Below are 22,583 nucleotides of genomic sequence, written 5' to 3'. Positions count from 1 at the left end.
ATCTGGGGCTTCCCTGGTGGCGCAGTGGTTGAGAGTCTGCCTGCCGATGCAGGGGACACGGGTTCGCGCCCCGGTCCGGGAAGATCCCACGTGCCGCGGAGCGGCTGGGCCCGTGAGCCGTGGCCACTGAGCCTGTGCGTCCGGAGCCTGAGCTCCGCAACGGGAGAGGCCACAACAGTGAGAGGCCCACGTACCGCAAAAAAAAAAAAAAAAAAAAAAGATATAATCTGGACGCAGAGCCAGTGGCACTGGCTGAGGAACCAGGTACAAGAAAGGGACAAACTAGGAGGATCAGTGATGACACCTGGGCTTGGGGCTTTAGTAACTTAGGGGATAGTGATGCTCTTTACTAAGACAGAGATCACTGCGGGAGGACTCTTGGATGTTAGGTTTTGAGACATCCAAGCGGCTCTATGAACCTGGAACTGGGGGAGAAATCAGAGCTGAAGATGTAAAATTTGGGAGGTGTTGCCATTACAGCTGGTAGTTAAAGCCACGGGCCTGGATGAGGTCACCTGCAGGTGTCAAGACGGAGAAGAAGGTCAGAATCCCCGTGCCCACAAACCATCCACCTACAGCCCGGGGACAGGAGAAGGCTGCTGTGAAGGGCGACGGGAAGGACTCGGTGGTCAGGTGGAAGGAACTCAGCCAAGTTCAAGGGTGGAAGGCGTTTCAAGAAGAAGGCCATGGGGCTTCCCTGGTGGCGCAGTGGTTGCGCGTCCGCCTGCCGATGCAGGGGAACCGGGTTCGCGCCCCGGTCTGGGAGGATCCCACATGCCGCGGAGCGGCTGGGCCCGTGAGCCATGGCCGCTGAGCCTGCGCGTCCGGAGCCTGTGCTCCGCAACGGGAGAGGCCGCAGCAGAGGGAGGCCCGCATACCACAAAAAAAAAAAAAAAAAAAAAAGAATAAGGCCATGGTTACAGCTACAGCGAATACGAAAATAAAAGTGACCACTAGGCTGTCAACACGGACGCTGTCGACTCTGAACAGAACAGTCTGTCTTAGGGTGGATGGAAGCCGGATTGCTTACTGCAGGTTGAAGAGTAAAAGACATAAAGGAACGGGAAGCGACCAAAAACCAGTAGCATAAGGAACTCTCTCTAGATGTCCTGCTGCAAAGGGGAGCCAAGAAACAGGACAGGTGCTGTAGAGAGGCGTGGAGTCACAGGAGGTTTTCATTTTCGTCTGGCAGATTCTAGAGTGCTTCCTAGGCGGATGTGAAAGCTTCAGCAGAGCGGGAGAAACTGCTGATGCAAAGAGGGATGTAAACATGGGACTGAGCCCTGGAGAAGGTGAATCGGGGACACGGTAACAGGAGGGAACAGAGGGCCTGTGATCCAGGTGCTGGTCCTCCTGGAGGCGGCAGGAGAGGAAGGGGACCATCATCATTAGGTGTTTGTCAGAGGCCTGTTCTGTGTGAGGCACCAAGCGCAGTGAGAGTCAAGAACTGCATGATGGCAGGGAGAAAAATATCCAGAAGGAAGTGGTCACAGGGCCAAAATTATAGTCAATGCCTCTTCTCAGTGGCCCATCAGAGGAAGGACTTTGGAAAAAGAAAAAAAAAAGGGCCAGGGGGCTACTCACCGACACCATCTTGCCCTCAGAGGGCATGAAGGCCGGCCGGTTGCTGGTCCTCAGCTTGGTCTGCAGGGTGTTGAAGTTGATCTCCAGCTGGCACTTCTCCTGCACCTTGGGAGGCTTGTGCTTCCGGCGGTAATCCCGAAAGTCCTCCAGCTTCTTCTGCATGGCCTGCATGGTCTTCTCAGGGGTCCTGTTCTCTAGCCAGGGGATCGTGCGCTGAATCCATTCCAAAAGCTGTTCCCAAAACTGTTCTGTGTGAGGCACCAAGCGCAGTGAGAGTCAAGAACTGCATGATGGCAGGGAGAAAAATATCCAGAAGGAAGTGGTCACAGGGCCAAAATTATAGTCAATGCCTCTTCTCAGTGGCCCATCAGAGGAAGGACTTTGGAAAAAGAAAAAAAAAAGGGCCAGGGGGCTACTCACCGACACCATCTTGCCCTCAGAGGGCATGAAGGCCGGCCGGTTGCTGGTCCTCAGCTTGGTCTGCAGGGTGTTGAAGTTGATCTCCAGCTGGCACTTCTCCTGCACCTTGGGAGGCTTGTGCTTCCGGCGGTAATCCCGAAAGTCCTCCAGCTTCTTCTGCATGGCCTGCATGGTCTTCTCAGGGGTCCTGTTCTCTAGCCAGGGGATCGTGCGCTGAATCCATTCCAAAAGCTGTTCCCAAAACACACACACACACACACAAAACTGCTGAAAACACCAGCAAACTTCCCCCCAGTTAAAACACAGAGGCACCGAACAATTGGGAATGGATTGACTGAATGCCCCCCCTGAGGTTACAGAAGTCCGACTGTAACGGCCCTGACTGGAAGGAGGGCATAAATACAAACTTCTGTGCTCACCCAGGGCCACTCACCATCGCCCCGATGACACCACGTACAGGTCGAAAATTCAGAGTCAGCACGAGTCATGTTTTACAAAAATTGGACGTTTTACAGGAAACTCGGGGACCAGACAGTAGCAGACAAATGCTGGATGGAACTTTCAAATGAAAAAACGAAAACCTCAAAATCTAACGGGTCTACTTACGAGATGAAAGTTATTGTAAATCTGGGACTGACTCAATGCCAAAGTATATTTTATTTTGATAGCTAGCTTTCATGGAAATCCAGAGGATGAAAACGAAAATGGCAGTGACTCCAAGGATGAAGTACGCCCCCTTCTCTTGAATTACTACCAAGGCCTTACAAAGGCCCTGCCTAGTCTGTTTGAGGGGTATAAATGAAGGACCAAGTGAGGACAGGAAGGCTGTCATCACTGAGGAACATCTGTCCTTCGGTCCTGGTCATACTTCAACCCTGACATTGATCACTGGTATTAAACAGTGTTGCCAAATGGAATTTTCCCAGAGCAGCAGGAAATATAAACAGTATCATTAGCTTGGACTAATATACACCACTGCTTGGGAAGATTGATTCCCAGTGTCCTGATGCTTTGCACAGTACAGACCAAGTATCAGCCAAAGTAAGTCAGAGCAAACATTATTTGGTCTCTGACATTGTCTCTGTGATTGAGTTCAATCCAGAGAGAAGGTGGCTGTGGACCTCACTGAGATCCTGCTTAGTTAAGATTTATGCTATAATAAGAGCAAAAAGAAAAGCAACGTGGAAAGTGCCATTCTAACTGAGAAATCTGGCTGAAGAGCTGTAGAAAGGCATCCTGGAAACTCATGCTCAGATGTCTTGGGATGGAGGGCTCTGCCTCTCCCGAGGTTCCCTCTAGATATTTAAATACACACACAAGGCTGAGCCTTGTCTCACTGGGCATGTTCCTTAGATGCTGAGTCACCGCGTGGAGCTGGGATTCTGAATACGGAGCTCACCCTACGTGATGTCAGTAGCCGATGAAGCAGGAAAAAAACAAGGAATGCAATGTCATCTAGGGGAGCCCGACCCCGGAGGTGCAGAGCTGAGGATGGAATCACATTCTACGTTTTGTAACAATGCAAACTACCTCTGTGCCTTGCAATGCTTGGAAAGACCAGCAGCACTACCTTTGTGCCAATAATTAAGCAAGATGAACAACTCCTGAGAGCGAGTGTACTTTCCTACTTTTATTCTGTCTGAGATGAAAAATGCAAAAAAAAAAAAAAAAAAAAAACAACCCAACAACAACAACAACACTGATAATCTGTGTTCACCCTCTGTGCCTCACCCTCAGGGCGGGGATGGACAGGACTCTGGGGACCCGTTTCCTTTACCTCACTCGCTAGCCTCTCATATTCTTCCATCAGCCTCTCATTCTCTTGATTCACAGCAAGAACCTTACATATCCTGTTAGCCGCTGTCTCGGCCTGTAAAACACAATAGGTAAACAGGACAGCTCTGTCGACAGGGACGTGCATACACAAGGTGGAAGGTGGCAGGGCAGGGGGTGACCAGGGAGGCAGCATGTGCTGTAAGTGGTGCAGGTTCTGGGTTCGGGTAGGGTAAGCCTGAGGGTACAGCTCTTTCACACTATAGGTCATTTCACACCTTTGGGACAGTTTTCACACAGACTTACATGGCAGGCTGAATATACCGTAGGGAATAACAGGGAAATAGCATTAGTTGCAAACACGAGCTTTGTGAAACATCAAGCAAGTTAGTAACAGAAACTGATGGGTTGAGGAAACAACGGTCCCTGGGCGTCCACCTGAGCCCCCTGCCAACCTCACAACTACAGGGAGAGAACTCTCTGAGTTACGTTAGCCTTTGGAAATCAAAGCAGACAGGACTGGATCCTGAATGTATATCTGTCATTGCACTGAGTTCACGAGGGCCTCTACGTATTCATTCCTGAAATGAATACGTCGAATGTGCTAGATGGGATCCTTCCACGGGGCAGAACCTGCTTTAATACTTTGTTTAACCCATGTGAGTAGCTGTTGAGGTATCAATAATTCCCGATCATTGTTTTGTGGGGAGCTTGAGCCAGGGGTGGCCAAGTGCCTTAAACCGTGACCATGAGATCCGTCCGGCTTCCGGGCCTGCAGCCTGGCCTCCAGCCTTGCCTCTGAAGCCCTAGTAGCAGCCGATTTCCAGTTATCATTGTTTGCTGGTGATGGTCTTTTTTTTTTTTTTTTTTTTTTTTTGGCCCCGCCAGGTGGCTTGTGGAATCTTAGTTCTCTGACCAGGGGTTGAACCTGCACCCCATGCAGAGGAAGCGCGGAGTCCTAACCACTGGACCGCCAGGGAAGTCCCCCAATGATGGTCTTAAAGAGATCACAGAAATGATACATACTCTGTCCAACCCCATCTCTCAGGACTCTGCAAGTAGAGATAGGGGGAGGGACAGGAAGCAGAAACAGGGGAACGTGGGGAAAGCAGAGGGACATCCACCCATGAAGTCCCTCAGGCTGTTTATCTTAAGGAGTATAAATTTTTTTGAGGTTTTAACACTGTTAGAATTTCACTATTTCAGTTAAATTAAGATTCATCTTGCAAGATGTCTGAACACGTCACTGAACAGTGAAGGCAATCTCCAGGCAGAGAACGGGAAAGGGGCCCTGGAAAGGCGTTCACTTCTCCTTGTCCAAGTCCCCCTTCACCACTCAATCAGTGTGGCTCAGTTTTCATGGCCCTTGTTTTTTCCTGAAGCACAAATGTTTCCCACCATTGATTAATGAAATAAGAGCAATATCTTAGAAAGACAGAGAGCTAAGAACACTTCAGAACTGTCTAAAGGTAAAGCAGTTAAATAAAAAAGCATTCGCAGTTTGGAACTTGCCATATTAGGTCATCACAAGACACTTAGAAAGAGTCCAAGGTAAGATGAGAAGCACACGAACACACACCCAGGTATGCACGCGCACGCCCACACAGCTAAAACCGATGCACGAGAGCAGCACGGCCACCAGACGGACGAGGGTTAAATACCTGCTCCGCGCCCGCGAAAGCATGGTAGAAGCAGGAAACGTATGTCATGATAGCTCTTTCATCGGGTTTGGGAGTGTTCACAATGTCTGAGGGAGGGAAAAATAACACAGAAAACAGACACACGCACAGATGAAGAGCAGAAACCAGGGTGAACAAATGGAAGAATGAACTGGTTTACACTTGACTTTCTGTGTCTCTCGGGCCCACAATCCTGACCCGCAGGAAGCCTGTACAGAACTGACACACTCGTGAACAGAATGCTTTCAACCAGCACGTTTTTTTGTTTCCACATCAGCAGACCAAGGGCTTCCCTCCTCCCCTACCCTGGATGGCTTTTTTCAAAGTGCAGGCGAGGCATTCCCATGGGAGCCCGTGGGCTGCCTCTCAGAGCCGGTGACCGCTTCCTAAGGACCCGGGGGGGGCCCCGTCTTCCTGTCTTTTGACTGGATCAGGTCATCTGCCACTTTGGCTGTGAGCAAGGCGTGTCCCTCCGCAAGATGCGGGGACACACGCAGACCTCTCTGGCCCCATCTCGGATGCCACACCTCGCCCCCGCCCTCATAATCCTCGGCTTTCTGCTCTGTGCACGGCCCTGGCTTGTGTGGGGATGAAGTTCATTGAAGATGGCATGTTTCCTAATCCTTCTATACATACTTGCCATGCCATTGCTAGAAACTACCCAGAGTAACAAAGCATCTAAAGAGAAGGGTCTACACGGCTTGTACTTATTAACTGTGACTCTTGCCACTATTTGTATGAGCTGCTGAGACAGCTACCAGGAAGAGAGAAAACAGACCACGGGAACACACCCTTCCTTCCTCACCTTGTCCTCACCCCATTTTTGGCTGAATTACTTTCTACCTTCAGACTCAGTTCAGTCACTGGACAGAACGCAGTTAAAAAGGTGCCTCGTAATTCCCTAAGGTGAAACCTAGTCATTGGGTTTCCAGAGGATATTGATAGAAAGGATGCGGGGATGTGGAACAGCATGGAATCTTCTGGAAAACAAAGATGAATGGCATACTACTGCACGGACAGGAAGTAAGTTTCAAAGAAAACTGGACTGAAAAAGACAAACGACTGCCTCCTCAGAACCTGACGGGTCTCCTTACGGGACTCCTCTTACAGAGGAGTCGGTGGGGGGAAAAGAGAAAAACAATTGAAAAAAAAAATCAAGACACAGAAGGTAAAGGATGAGTGGTGACTTGTGTTTTACCTCCTCACCTTCTGTGCACCAGCAAAAGCATGATAGGAACAGGAGACATAAGTCATTACGACTCTTCGGGTCTGGCGGTGTATACTAAATCTGTGTGGAAAAACGGTTAACTGCTCGGATGTTCCGAGAGCAGCAAGCTCCTGCTAAGGGCTGCCTCAGAGAGGCCAAGGTCATGAATCTTCCCCCAGTAGCCCCACACACTTGTGTTGCTCCAACTTTGGCTCAAATCAAAGAAGTCACATTTGCAAAGTCATTACTCTGTGTGCACTTCTAAGAACCAGCAAAGAGAAGGGCACGGCCAGCTCAGAAGAGCCCTAAACTAGCAAGGAAGTCACATCCATGGCCGGAGTTGGACCTCCAGAATTCCGCAGAGTGCACGCAACAGCACTTTCTCTCTCTGGACAGATGGAGGGCCCAGGGGTCAGCAAAGGTCCCTCCTGCAAGTCCACACAGAACACGGGCACCCACAAATCTACAAGCAGTGCTCACCAGCGGGAGGAAAATAGAGAAACAGTTTTCATAACCTTTTAAAAAGCATGCAAGGTAGTTAAGATGAGGAAGAGTTTCACCAGTTTTCACTATAGGTTTATGGGTGAGCAGCCCAATTAGCCACTTGAAAATCCCCATTTAGGGTTCAGAGACTATCACAAATGCCAGGAAGTAAGGCCAACAGCAGCAGGCGGTGGAGAGGCAAGGATTCGCCAAAGGGATTAAGTGATCTGAGGGGAGGAGACCAGTATAAGACATTGCAGTAAAAGAGCAGCAGAAGTAAGAACACATTCATAGGAAGCTGTGGGGAAGGTAAGTCCGGATGCAGGTGGCAAAGATGCAAAGGGTAATTAACACATGGGGGCTGATCTGCTGGGGAGTTGGTTATACCACAGCTCGCCCCTCACCCAAGTCAGTCAAGTTCATAACTCTTTCACCAGAAGACTCTTACAGAAATTGCTCTGCAAAGAAAATAATATCGTATGCAAGCATTTTTCTGAGCCATTAAAAAGGAAAGAAAAAGAAAAGTAATGAGACTAGAATGTGTCACAAGGGAGCAAGAAATGAATAAAGTGCTAATGGCATCCCATCCACTCAGAGGATGAGCAGAACATACGCCCAGACCAGGACTCAGAGACTAGGGGAAACCCAGGAACAAGAGGAGGGTTAGCCTCCCAGAGTAATAATGACAGTAATCCTGAGCTCACCCTCAACTGTAGGAAATCAGGGAGACATCAATGAACGGAAAGATGAATTTACTAAATGTCGCCTGTTTTCTACTGTCTTCAGTATCCTAGCTGTTGATTCAAGTGGTAAACTCTGGGTAGTTATTTATCGTATGGAAAGGTCAAAGGACACAGCACCCAAATGCAAACTTAGCTTAGAGAGGACAGACAAGAAGGAAAAGGTATTTTCCTATGTGGCAACTTCACTGTTTTATGGTCTTTCTCCCTCTAAAGAGTTTTTGAAAAAAGTAGATTCTGAAGAGCATATTCAAGTGTGTTTAACACCCAATAATACAGGTGTTTGATAAAATGGCTAAATTAACAAGCAGGCAAAATTAGAATCCTAATTGACAGACTACTGTCTCAGTTGCACTGTGTCTCCAGAAATGATAGGTGGAGTCCTACCTCCTGGTACCTGTGAATGTGACCTTATTCGGAAGTAGGTCTTTGCAGACGTGATCAAGTTAAGATGAGGTTGTGCTGGAGTGAGGTGTGGCCTTAATCCATGATGACCGGTGTCCTCATAAGTAGAGGGAAAAAGACACAGAGACAGACACAGAGGGAAGATGACCATGTAAAGACAGAGTCAGAGACTGGAGTGGTGCTACCACGAGACAAAGAACACCTGGGGCTTCTAGAAGCTGGAAGAAACAAGGAAAGGTCCTTCTCTACAGACTTTGGAGGGAGCATGGCCCTGCCAACACCCTGATTTCAGAGTTACAGCTTACGGAACTACAAGAGAATAAAATTCTGTTGTTTCAAAAGCCACCTACTTTGTGGTGATTTGGTACAGCAGCCATGATGCAGTCACCAAAAATAAGGAGGAACAGAAGACTGACAAGGGACTAGAATCAAGGTCTTTGCTTTTCCCCAGCAATGCAAATTAACAGAAGCAATGAGCCGATAGAGAATAATAAGATTAACAACGAGCACAGTAATATAAGTCCTTGAGGGCCGGGCCCTGCCTTATACATCACATCATCTCCTGCAGCATCTCTAGGGTCTTATACATAGTAGGTGCTCAGTAAGCATCTGCTGAGAGGTGACTCATGCATAAGTGAAATGAAGGAATGGTCTCCACGTATCTGTGCTTTAAATGCTGTGCCAGGGCAAAACTCACATGAACTCATCTCAGATAAAGGGCACAAGAGGTACTGAAACTAGTCTCCAGCATGAGGGCCGCTAAAGCTGCAAAATATTGAGAGGTTCTAGCTCTAACAAAACTAAATTTAATTTGGACAAATTAAAAATGAAACGTGAAAGTTTGAGAGGCACATGATGAATGACCACTCCATAGATTGAGATTCTATGATTTCCAGTTGGAAGGAAGCATTTTTTTCTTTGTGGAGTCTTAAAGAACAAGGAGATTTATTTGTTAAATTTCTATGTGGTTTTAAAAAAAATGTTGTTAAAATAAAAATAGGAAGCTTTCCATTGAAAACCACAAACCAAAGCATTCTGTTTCTTTGCCAAAGCTGAACCTTTTACCCAACCCTTTCATTGTAGTTTTGCTGGCTTGGTTTTGAGCAGGATTCTAAAAAATAATTTTGAGCAAGCTACATATGAAATTCTCTAATATTCATGAGGCCAATGACAGAAACTTCTTAGGAATCCTAAGTCCTTCAGATGTAACCTGGCTATAAAGTTTACAGGTCTTTATGTGTGGTCGTAACATAGGGAGGCAACAGATGTTCTGTAAGCCAATAAACACAATTTTCATCTCACCTTCAGCATCCAACATTTTGGGAATATCCAGGTGCTTCTCTGCAATTTCCATGGCCAAGTTGATATTTCCTATTGGGTCATCCTGCATGGAAAACAGCACAACCAGCTTTTTAGCATATTTTTTTGAACAGGACTTAATGACTGTTTTTTATATACCTCATTCTGGGGAGGAAACTTTCCCATCCACACATAACCATAAAAGGATAAGATCTTCCGCCTTATCTTTTCCCAAACATTTCAAACATTTAGAGAAATATCAAAAATGACATGAAAATCACCCAATCCATGCACACTCCAACTTCATAAAACGTGAGCAAAAGGTTGAAGAGAACAGATACTGTGCAGCTAGAAGGAAAGTTGTGAGGTATTTTCTCATGGATGGAAAAACACCTGGATACCTCAGTGCTGAGCTTCAACTCTGGGTAACAAAAATCTAGATGATTCCAAAAGGAAGCATGAAACATACATTTTCCACATCTGGAAGGTGATCATGGAGAATATTTAGTACCACACTAACTTTGTTTATTTTTGTTTTAAATATAAGAAAACACACTGCTTTCAGCATGTTTAGGTGAAACTTTTAGGTCACTAAAGAATATTACAAGATGGCTACAAAGAGCAAAAGTTAGGTTTCTAAGATGTTAAAGACCACAAGAAATGAAAGAAACTTAACATTATAAAAGAAAATTGTGAAGAAATTTTTGTTCGTCCGATTGCGTTTGTCTTTCACGGTAAAACTGGTTAAATATATACATAACGTAACAAAATACATTGAACCACAGGTGTATAACTAAAATACTGAAAAATTAGAAGAGGTATTTAACATTTCCTGTTTTAATCTTCTAAAGAGATTAAGTATTGTGAATCTGAAATGGGATGGGGGTATGTAAGACAGAAAAATCAAAATGAAAAGTGGTGTTAGGGCTTCCCTGGTGGCGCAGTGGTTGCGCGTCCGCCTGCCGATACAGGGGAACCGGGTTCGCGCCCCGGTCTGGGAGGATCCCACATGCCGCGGAGCGGCTGGGCCCGTGAGCCATGGCCGCTGAGCCTGCGCGTCCGGAGCCTGTGCTCCGCAACGGGAGAGGCCACAACAGAGGGAGGCCCGCATACCACAAAAAAAAAAAGAAAGAAAAGTGGTGTTAGTACAGGGATGACTGTAATGAATTTTAACATCAAAGCCATTTAAACATTTCAGAAACTGCAATGATTTGCAATGAGCACAATCATTTTAATGCAGTGAAACATCTAAAACATAGAGGCTTCAAAAACATTCGGTGCTCAAGGAAGAAACCAAAGCAAGCTTCCTGGCCTCTCAGAGTTTACTATCATTTCAGGTAAAATGTTTCTTCAACTCCATGTTATTTTAACAAAGCATATAATCATTTCACTGAAAGCAGCCATATCATAAAGTGAGTCTTACCTGCATATTTTATGCAAATGTTTAGAAAACCAAATAGCTGAGTAAAAGTTTCTTTTTGTTTGTAATATATAAGAAAATTTTCAGCATTAAAAACAGAGTAATGATTCTGAGTCTTTGTGAAAGCTATCTCACTTACACTGTAACCTTAGATAAAATGTAGCAATTAAGTGTTTTCTTGGCTCAGCTACTGGTATGTGACCCTGGGAAGATTAAAGAATTCCTCCCTTCTTCATCTGTAAAACTGGGATAATTAGTACCTCCTTTATAGATGCATGATATTATATAGTTTACTATGCATTATGAAGATTGAATGACTGTGTATGTATAACATACGTAAAATATATGTATTAATATTAACATACATATATGTATATAAAACATTAATATATGTAATATCCACATATGTAACACATACTAATACATATATATAATAAACATATATACTTATTTATTAACAGTGTCTAATCTAGAGCTATAGAAGTATTCACTGCTATGGTTAATTATCATTTTTCCACCCATCATAGGTGGCCAATTACCACGTCTGCTGGCCTTTTGTAATAGAAACTGACCGTTATAAACTGCTAATGAAATGAGGTCTATCTAGTATAATCCCTTCATTTTGCAAATGAGATAAAGAGTAATTGAAAAAAATATACACCGTTTCTATGTTTGAAACGTTTCAAAATAACTCAGGGATGAGAATATATGCTTGGGGAAGTCGAGAAACTCTGGCTGCCCCATTCCCTTAGGCAACCTTCCACTCGCGTACGGTAGCTCTCATCTTCAGGATACATTTTTCATGTGCTATCCTGTCGTCAGTGGAGAGAGGCCAGGGGAAGGGTGGTGAGCACGTGACAACTGCAAAGGTGGCAAAAGCCAGGACACTCTTCCTACTACCCCCTGTGCCACACGGGGAGGGCAGCATGCAGCAGGACCGGATTCCACGCCAAACACAGCGACACGAGGTGCACGGCCAATGAAGCACACCAGCGACCAGAGGAAATGTGCCCCACTACTCCTGGCAGGAACGGTCATGGGGCGGGCAACACTTTCCATCTTAAGTCTTTACACGGCATTATTTCTAGGACAGATGGACTGTCCACCACAAGATTTAGAAGGGGCCAGGATTTCTTTTTTCCATCACAGATCACATGTGCAAACTACTTTTAAAGAAAGAATGTGCAGACTATTTGAAACTTAAGCACAATAAAGCTTAAGCTTAAAGGGAGAATGAAAGTTTCCTAAGCTGAAAACATAAGTTCCCTAAGTTGAATTTTCTGAAAAGAGAGAGAAAAAAAAAAATCCCCCAAACTTCTTTTCTAAGGGTGCAACTAATACCTTGTATCAATAGCAAGATAAGCATCCCTTGTGTGAGAAACAAGTTAATCAACTCTAAGTAAATATGTCAGCAACTAAATCCTTCAGAAAAGGTAAGAGAAATTTAAAAAGAAGGTTTGGGGTATTTGAACCTTTCTCTCTCCCCCCAACCCGCCCGCCCTGCAGCAAAACAGACACTTCACTTCTCATATTTACAACCTGGGAATGTAAAATCTCAGAGAAACATGTATAAAAGCTTTCATAGGAAATCAAGCCAAATCAACAAACGTATCGTAATGTGGGCAAAAAGGTGACTTGGCTTTGGGTCTTGTCCTGCCCTAATTGTAACAGGTATTTTCCTGCCACCCTCCCTGTCTCCATCCCGTGCCAGGCTAGCTGGGAGGGCATGCTGGCAGCAGCCTAGGTGTTGGTGTGAGTTCAAGGCCGATGGGCTCACTTCCAGGGCGACATGCTGGGGGCAGGGCGGACACGGCATGCCAGGCCCCCCAAATGACCTTGTTCAGCTTTGAGTAGTCAATGAGGTCGGGCCGGTGTCTGTGGATGAGTGCACAGAGTCCAAGGCCGTCTTTCCAGCTGCACGATGGTCACAGTCGGAGGAACAGGAACACGGGTTAACGGACAGGCAGCAAGCAGCAAGGGGCTGACCTTGGTCAGACGTTGGCCTGAAATCGCGGACCTGGGGCCCCAGGTACCTCCCTCCCTCCCCCACCCAGTGACACCCTGGCCCCTTCCCTGGACTCTCGCCTCCCTCCCAGGGTCTGCCACCTCCTTACCAGTCTCCTTTCCATCTACAGCTTCAGGCCCAGCCTTGCCTGGGACTCCCCCTAACCTCCCCCCACCCCCGCCGTGTCCTGCCCTGGTCCCTGCCATGCTGGGAGAACTGGCAGGGACTGAAGGGAAGTGCCCCCTACTGTCCCCCTCCTCCCTCAGTGCCCAGCAGGCCCGGCTTTCTCCTCTCTTTCTCCAAGTCTCCATGCTAGACCTGACCCCCAGAGTCTGCTCAACGGACAAGACACGAGGACGTCCACCCAGAAATGCCCAGGACACACTTCCCTCCAAGAGCACACTCCTTAGTATACTCAGTACTCCCCGGCTCTCCTCTATCTTTCTTCATAAGGTTTCTTTCTGTTTGGCATTTCTTCCTTTAAAGGCAAAGACATGTAAGCAGCTGAGGGACTTAGCAGGGAGGGTTTGGATCTCCAGTCTGTCTGCCCAGAGACACCAGCGCTCACTGTGCCCAGATACCCCCAGGCTACGAGCTCCCAAGTGAGGAGCAGCGGGTTCACTGAAGACCAGGAGCCTGTGCCTCGAAGGGTCGGGGAAGAAGGAAGCCCCTGGGGCCACACTGTCGGAAGGGCTCGGGCCCATCTTGGGCCAGAAGAAGAAAAGCAAGAAGGTGAGTGGGAGGCCAGGCTGGGCCCTGAGACATTCACCCAGCAGGTCCCACACCCTGACGGCATGATGTACGAACAGGAAGCCTCCTCCTCACCTGTGCGCACTCAGGGCGTGGCTCAGGGCCTAATAATACTTATCTACCTAGATAATGTCCCCAGTCTGTCCTGGTAGCTCGTCCATATCCTTCATTTCTTTGCTCTGATCTATGGGGGCCAGGGACCCATTTATATTCACGGGTAACCCACCACACAGAGGGAGAAAATATAAACAGCTGACAAAAGATCTGCGCGAGAAAAAAGACTGAAGCAAGGGACAATATCATGCTCTCAGATTATATCTGGATTTGCTTCATCCAGTTCCCTACAGTTTTTCAAACAAGATTTGCCTACTTCTCTCCAATCCCAGCCTACAAAGCTGACTGATGAAGCATCTTTTGGGCACGACAGAGAGGAGGGACGGGGTGGAGCTCGTATGGGGGATACGCAGACCCTGCTACGGTGTCTGCTTGTCACTGAGAATCCATCACTGCCGCATCCCTGCGTGACACTCACTGATAAACAGTGCCAGCCTCCCAAACTTTAATCCAACGTTTTCCCCTGAGAGACCCTAAGCATCAATCATTCTAGAGCCTGAGCTCTACTACATACAGAAAACGCGCATCAGACAGGAGGAGGAGACACAGGAGTAAATAAACATTGTTCTCCCTGCCAACCCGGATCCCAAAGAGAATACCAGGACCCCAGGGCCCTGGCTGCGCACCTGGTGTGGAAGTTCTGAATGTTCACATTTCTATAAGGAGCAGTCTTCCTTTGACACCAAAGCAGCAGACCTTCTTTGGCAGAGGTTTCTGTAATGACAGACGAGAAAAAGTGTCCACAGGGAAACACTCACCCTCACTGCTCACTCACCCAACTTCTAGTCACTTGCTAAAGAGACCTCCCAGGGGGCCAACACCAAAGGCAACCTCTCTTCTCCAGTCTCTGCAAGGGGATGGAGCTGGAACCCTGCTCCCGGGGACTGACTTCTGAGGCCACTTGAAGGGACTTGAAAAGGACAGTGCGGGAGCAACAGCAAGTTATGACATGATGAATACAAAACTGGACTTCAGGGTTACTGGTAAGATACGTACCTTTCGGATGAAAATTTGTTTTAATGTGCATAATTTACGGCCTAACTATCCCGTCATTTATCTCATTTATAATTTATATTCTTAGGTAAATGGAATTCACAGAGGCCACTGTGTCTGAAATGTATTCTCTCACCCACTGATTTTAAAATACTTGAAGGCTTTTATTGGCAAATTCCAAGTTTGGCCACTTGGGTTCTGACCAAGTTAAGAAAGCAACCACCCCTGTGGCAGCCATGAAGACGTGCTGCTCAGATGTCCCGCTGCAGGGAACACAGGACAGAACGGATGTCCCAGCTGCCACACTCTGAATCCGCCCCTGCATTCTCCAGAGGCCACACTTCTTTCTTCAGGGCTACTCCAGCCACAGACTGAGTGAGGGAGGGGCACCAGAGCTGGGCCATTCCTGCCACACATGGGACTCCTCTGAGAGCAACTGAGGCTGAAGAACTCCCCATTGGCCCACTGACCCTGCCTGAGGACCACTTTGCAGAATGAGATTCTTCTTTCTCAAGCCCTTCCTTCCCCAGCACGGGTGTCAGCCAGGCGCTATGCCTGAAGGGGCTCTGCCATCTCCTGCTTCTCCCCACCCTTATCCTCCACAGGCATTTCCCCCAACAAATCTCTTGCATTTCTGCTATGGATGGAATGTCTGTGTCCCCCTCAAATTCATAGACTGAAGCCCTAACCCCCAATGTGATGATATTTAGAAATGGAGCCTTTGGGAGGTAATTAGGGTTAGATGAGGTCGTGAGGGTGGGGCCCTCCTGATGGAATTAGTGCCCTTATAAGAAGAGACATCAGAGTGCTTGCTCAATCTCTCTCTCTCTCCCTCTCCCTCTCTCTCTCTTCCCTCCACCCCCCTTCTCCCTTCCCTTTCTTTCTCTGCCGTGCGAGGACACAGAGAAAAGGCAGCCATCTACAAGCCAAGAAGAGAGCCCTCACCAGAAACTAACTATGCTGGCACCCTGATCTTGGTCTTCCAGACTCCAGAACTGTGAGAAAATTAATTTCTGTTGTTTAAACTACCCAGTCTATGGTATTTTGTATGGCAGCCTGAACAGACTAAGACAACTTCTAACACCATCTTGGCACTTGCTTCTTAGAAGACCCAAAGTTTTATACATCCAAACAGCTCCTCAAAGCCACTTACATAACTGGGATTCTGCTTGTATTTACATCTTAACAATTTAGAAAGCTCCTATGAACATGTGGACTCCTAACCAACATTGGGACCTGGCCTTCCATTTCAGTAAGAGCTTAAGTTGATTTTTTCAAATCAAAGTAAGTATTCTATAATTATTTATCTAAATTGTCCATTTCTAGTTCAGCTTTTTCTTGGACCCATAACCCATATGAAACACACCCCGCCCCTCGCAAACTTCCACATGCTCTAAGAATAATTTGAATGATTCTTGATCATGTCTCTTATCTACCAAATTCCTGTTAAGGAAAACGACTGAAAGTTCTAAGACTTTATTAAAATATTAACTGGTATAGAAATCGAAATATGGAACTCCATACCCAGTTGTTCTGCTATACACACAACTGCCTGCCTTCGGGGTCCTGGCCAACGGACTTAGTAAGAAAAAGTATAACAGGAGGAAATAATCCAAACTTTTTTATAAAGTTTAAATGGCACTTAGATTAGAAAAGTAAACAGAGGTAAAGTAGATCAATACAAGCTTACAACTGCCATTTAAGCTTAGATTTATAAGTCATTGAGTTTCCCTTAATTTCTGTCTGAATACGTCTGAATACTCTTAGGCTATGAATGTTGAACAAAGTTTTTTCCTTATTGAATTGGCTACTCTAACAAAGCTGACTCTCTCCTACCCCAAGTCCATTCTGAGGCATTCAGCAAGAGGTTACAAGCCTGTGCCAAATAGTACATGACTGTGGTACCTCTGCCCCGCCCCCACAGGTGTAGGTTAAACCTGAGAAGTCCACACACAGAACCCTGATGGTGGGTATAAAAAGCATGTCATAAATAGGTAGTGTCATTGGTTATTCCATCATGAAAAACCATAGAATGCACCAAGGAGCCCCATCTACTTGGGCATCTCCGCACTGCCCTCACCAACAGGTATGTCAATCTCTCTTTATCCTTCTTCGAAGAGGTCCATCATTCTGTTGACAGACAGTGGCTCCTCAAACAATTCAGTTTAATAACAATGTCATTTTCCTACATAATATACATCATCAAAATAAATTAGACAATTTTTCTGTAGATTTATAGAAATTAAGTGAGATTGTTAAGAAATGACTCCATGGAAGTAAAACAAATAAAAATATAGGTTAGCAAACTAACTTCATCTGCTATGTGGGACACTGGAAGACTTCTGCTTGAAGAGATTTAAGTACCTTGTCAGTGATATCACACTTTTGAATGTTTATTTCTTAGTCTTTTGAAAAGCAGATTAGTATATCTTTCTATCATGATGTTTTATGAAATACTATGATTTGATTATCTTATCTTGGGCACATAAATAATAAATTGGGGAACCGCTAATGGATCACACCATTCATAGTTACGTTTGAAATAGAATTAAGTTTTCAGTTAGTATTATCACTAATTTGAAATCTGTAACCAATCAGAAGAAAACCTGAGGTCAAGCTCACCTCTGTAATATTTGTGGGAAAAGGATTTCCTAGTGTAGCAAATGCAGTGGTGTGAACAAGATTTTTAAAAATAATATTTGTTCTATCAGGTGGGCTCAACTGCTTAAATATTTAAATGCCAAAGTATAAAAAATTGATTAAATGATTACAAACTATTCTTTTTTAATAAAGCAGGAACTTTTAAAAAGCAGATTATTATTTTCACTAGCATGAAAGAAATGTACTTTAATAAGACTACATTGTATGAAAGTTTTCAAATTCAGACTCTTCATAAATTCGAGCTGGCTGTTATTCCTGAGCCTGAATTCTTGAGGCTTTAATATCATTATATCTTAGTTTGATTTTTAGAGAGCATAAGTAAATTCCTGGACAGAATTATGAACCACACTCCCAGCCCTGACCATTTGGGTGCGTGGTTGCCTTCTAGGTGACAAAGTTAGAGGAGACTGCCTGGTTGGACAAGGCAGACCACCCTTAAGTACATTCTTTTTTATTTATTTATTTATTTGGCTGTGCTGGGTCTTAGTTGCGGCATGCGAACTCTTAGTTGCAGCATGCATGTAGGATCTAGTTCCCTGACCAGGGAACGAACCCAGGCCTCCTGCATTGAGAGTGCAGAGTCTTAACCACTGTGCCACCAGGGAAGTCCCAAGTATGTTCTGCAGCTATACCTTTTGTGATTTGAGTGCTAAATAGGCCAAGTTCTAATTTTAAGAATGTCAATTTGACACTTTTGACAGTGCTGAATTCATCAAAATATTTTGCAGTGCAGTGGGCGTAAAAGACTAAAGATCTGCATCTTCAGTGGCAGTGCCAAGGATTAGGGTTATGTTACAATGATGGAACAGTTATTGGGCCAAAAGACACAATGACAATAGAGATTTTGTTTAAAAAAAAGGGGGGAGAGGGAGAGAGGGAGGGGAGAGAGAGAAAAAAAGAAAGAACAAATGAACAAACTCAGATTTCAATCGATTATCTTTCAGCATTTGAAGGAAAGCGTTTCAAGATATAACAGTCTAAAGAACTGTTATAGTCGTGAACCTACTAGTATAATAAGCAATAAAGAAGCTCAAAAAATGCTCATTTTAAAAAGCAACTTCTGTTCTGAACATGTACTCATCTTTTCCAAAATGATTCCACCCCCATGAATGAAACAGCATTGCTGGGGTCTTTTTTTCATACAAATAGAAAATCTGTGAAAACCCAAGCCGCGTATCTTTCATTCAATCCTGTCAGTGACTGTTCAATTTTACAAAAGCCTATCCAAATTCAACTTCATCAGCTCAATTTACAAATTACACTAAGTATCTTAATACGATCAGGTTTTTAACCCTGTCCTTTACCTTCAACGGAAATATCCTGAATAGCAAAGCGCAGGATGATGGTCCAGATCATACCCAGCGTCATCTTCACGTTGCCATCAACAATTTCTTTAGGTAAGAAAAAAAAGCAACAAATGAGGGTAAAGATAATCAGCACATAAAGTTTTCCTGTAAGTTATGAGTCTCCTGTAAAGTTTTGACTTCAGAGCTACTGGAAGATATACATATGGAAAGACCAGTTTCTGTTTTTGTAAGTGTTGCAGCGTGTCTAGTTATAAATGTGGTATTCATAACCAAATGTCTACAGTTTAAATGAGTTATGAGTTAATAACGAACACAAAGCTTGCATATGCAAAGTCACTGAAAACAACCCAGGGGTTTCCAAGGTTTAAAGACTAGATGAGCCAAGGTTCTAAATAATCAAACAGAGAGAACACTGGATCATCTTTACCCTCATCCTTCTTCCTGAGCTCCCCAGTTGGCAGGTTCTCGGGCTCAGTTGTATAGAATGAGAGGCAGGGCAGTCTCAGCTCCTGCCAGACTCACCAGGACTCCCAATCTCCCACAGAGAATGGAGCTCCTTCCTACTAGTTCTTATTAAGAGTCACTGGGATGTACAAGTTCTATCTCATTTGGACGATCAGTTTGAAAAAGACAGCATCATATTTGACTCCTTTTTTTTTTTTTGGCCACACCATGCAGCATGTGTGATCTTAGTTCCCCAACCAGGGATCGAACCTGCGGCCCCTGCAGTGGAAGCTCAGAGTCTTAACCGCTGGACCACCAGCGAACTCCCTTGACTCTGTTCTGTACAAATGATCCTAGAGCCTTGTCTCCCGTTCATGGTGCCTGCGGGGAGCCTGGCAAGAGAGGCTGACACAGGAGATGGCGGGGAAGGAAACGGGGAAGGAAGCAGGCATCCAGCTGCAGGCCCACCGCCCCACGGGGAGGTCTGTGAGCGGTCAGGGTCATTCCCATCACACCCCATTTACCTTCCGCCCCGATGGACACCAGCTTCACGCCTTTGCTGGCTATGTAATCCAAGGCTTTGTTGACGTTAGCGATTTTGTGGAATCGCATTTTTCCTCGGTCAGGTTTGGGCAGCCTTTCCCCTGTCGGATGAAGAAAGAATCGTGTAGACACAGAGAAAGGAGACCCTTGATGCAGAATCAAGATGCCAAAATTCAGAGCCCGTGCCCTCCTTAAATGGGAATCATTATTTGACCGTTCCTTATCTGTTCTCGGTTTCTGTAAATCACAGTACTTTCAAGGTCAGATGGACCAGAAGGGAGCTGTGCTATTAAGGCCATATGCTTTTCAGATTTGCTGGGAGAGTCCGGTTTGGTCTTCGAGCCAAAGTACGAATGAGTAAGAAAGAAGCTGGTTGGTGCCCCTGCAGCATTCAGAGGTGCTGACCAGCTGTGGGAGAAAGTCAGGGAGCTTCGTTCAAATCACAGGGCTCATCTCAGATGTGGAGTTACAAAGATACCTGGATCAGGGCCACCCTGCCTTCCTCCTTCCCACTCACACCTCTTTAATTAAGCCTGATCCACTCTCCAGTCCAAAGTCTAAACCAGCCAGCTGAAATTCAGGGCAAAGAATAACCCCTCGGGGACTTTAACTCCTGTTTTCAGAGTTAAGCCAACATGTACACTGGCCTTTGGCATGAAAGACAATCTCTGGAATACACACTAGCTGGACTTAGTGGAGAGGGCAGCCTGGTGGGTAGTCACATAAATGTCATTTTCTCTTCTCTATTCTGTTTCCAAGTGGGTGGGAGAAACATGATTTTAATAAGTCAATTTTAAACAGAATTCACTCCTTTTTTAGAACAGAAAAATAACTCCAGGCAGACTGCTCTTTGGAAAGGTTTGCTTTGCCAATAATACCATCTCCCCCAGCCAGGTTCAAAGGGAGCTTTTTTTTAAAACAACAACAACAACAGATGCGTATCTACTGCTCGGACATAGAAGTACGTGTAAGACTGGGTATAACACGTACGAAAAATGTTTAAGACTCACCTGAGATGACTTCCAAAAGCAGCATGAGCTTAAGGCCATTCCGGAAGTCTTCCTCGATGTTCTCGATCTGAGTGCCAGCTTTCCTGAGGTGGGAGTTACACCAGGCAGTGAAGGTCTGCAACGAGAAGCAGACAGTGCTGAGCACAGCCCCGTCAGCACTCAGAGCCCCTCCACATGGACCATGCCTGACATTTTACATATCCTGGGGAGACCAGGAGGCTGGGGCATCTTGGACCTTCGAGAGAAAGCAGACCGAATTGGATGGAAAGCATAATATGAGGCCCGAAGGTAAGATTTTAATAAACTTTCCTCTTTAGAGACAAAAAAAAAAAAAAATCATTTATTGGGTCTAACCACCTGAGGAATTTTTGTCTTCAGTTTAGAAAGGTAACCCATTTGGGATTAACATATACACACTACTATATATAAAATAGATAACCAACAAGGACCTACCGTATAGCACAGGGAACTACACTCAATATTTTATAATAACCTGTAAGGGAAAAGAATCTAAAAAGAATATATATATATTATATATACACATATATATATAACTGAATCACTGTGCTGTATACCTGAAACTAACACAACATTGTAAATCAACTATACTTCAATTAATAAAATAATAAAATTTTTTTTAAACGATACCATGTTTACACCTATGCCTTTGCCTTCTGAAAACCTCTTATTCTGTAGGAAATTAGGATGTGCTTATTCCCTGCACACAACAGAAATCAGCGTGCTTGCAGAATGGATGAATAAATTATGCTTAAAGAATGTTCAAAATGTCGTACTTTAGAGCAGAGGGTGGGCGGCATTGTGCAGTAGAAAGGGAAAGAGAAGAGGGACCCATAACCACTAATTATCTACAACTAGTTTATCCTGGATGAACAACAGTTTTAAGCTAGTAACTGAATCAATTAAACAAATTTGCAGTAGAGTCAATCATTAATAATAATAATAGTAGTAGTAGCAATAATAATGAACTCCTACTGGCATATTCCAGGTCCTGGGCTAGACCCCGGATTTCAACGACAGTTAGATACAGCCCTGCCCTGGAAGGGCTCAGAGACTAGTCATGTTAACAAATAGCTAGGGCAATATTAAGCAGAAAGATGAACTACATACTAAGTGGCATCCAAAGTCATTCTGTTTATTTTTCAAACTTCTTTTAACTTGGTTTCCACTTGTGCACTATTTCCTGCCAAAACCAGATTAGAAATGCTTCTGGCAGCTGCTGGCTAAGAATGCAAACGGTGCCCTTGTCACACAACAGCTGCTGGGCTCCGGAACAAAGTGCCGGCATATTACGCTGCAGAGAGACAGACAAACAGGGTTTGTGTTATAGATAAGAAGATGAACCTCTCAAAAATAGAGTTTTTTCCAAGTAAGATTACAAAAAGACACAGTTTTCCATAAAAATGATTTTTCTGGGTAATAAAAAGGATTTTCAAATCTGACGGGCACTTATTTCAAGACATATGTGATGGTATTTGCAGCAACATGGATGGACCTAGAGATGATCATACTAAGTGAAGTAAGTCAGAAAGAGAAAGACAAATACCATATGATATCACTTATATGTGGAATCTAAAATAGGACACAAATGAACTGATCTACAAAACATAAAGAGACTCACAGATACAGATAAGAGACTTCTGGTTGTCAAGGGGGAAGGGAGCTGGGGGAGGGATGGATTGGGAGTTTGGGGTTAGCAGATGCAAACTATTATATAGAGAATGGATA

The 22,583-nt window shown here is 45.0% G+C and overlaps 1 protein-coding gene across 1 annotated transcript in view; it reads right to left on the bottom strand.

Moving 5' to 3' along the window:
- Window positions 1-22,583, bottom strand: part of ACTN2 (actinin alpha 2) — a 79,998-nt gene that overhangs the window by 23,292 nt on the left and 34,123 nt on the right. Inside the window, exons 2-10 of the mRNA XM_024115694.3 lie at window positions 20,838-20,952; window positions 19,809-19,928; window positions 18,838-18,924; window positions 14,506-14,593; window positions 12,846-12,924; window positions 9,594-9,675; window positions 5,439-5,524; window positions 3,782-3,874; window positions 2,005-2,235 (exon numbers count right to left, since the gene is read on the bottom strand). Of these exons, the coding sequence (XP_023971462.1) occupies window positions 2,005-2,235; window positions 3,782-3,874; window positions 5,439-5,524; window positions 9,594-9,675; window positions 12,846-12,924; window positions 14,506-14,593; window positions 18,838-18,924; window positions 19,809-19,928; window positions 20,838-20,952 (981 nt within the window). The remainder of the gene's footprint in view (window positions 1-2,004; window positions 2,236-3,781; window positions 3,875-5,438; window positions 5,525-9,593; window positions 9,676-12,845; window positions 12,925-14,505; window positions 14,594-18,837; window positions 18,925-19,808; window positions 19,929-20,837; window positions 20,953-22,583) is intronic.

Source organism: Physeter macrocephalus, chromosome 20, assembly GCF_002837175.3.
Source record: "Physeter macrocephalus isolate SW-GA chromosome 20, ASM283717v5, whole genome shotgun sequence".
In the NCBI taxonomy this organism is placed as follows: domain Eukaryota; kingdom Metazoa; phylum Chordata; class Mammalia; order Artiodactyla; family Physeteridae; genus Physeter; species Physeter macrocephalus.
This window is presented reverse-complemented; position numbering and strand designations above follow the sequence as displayed.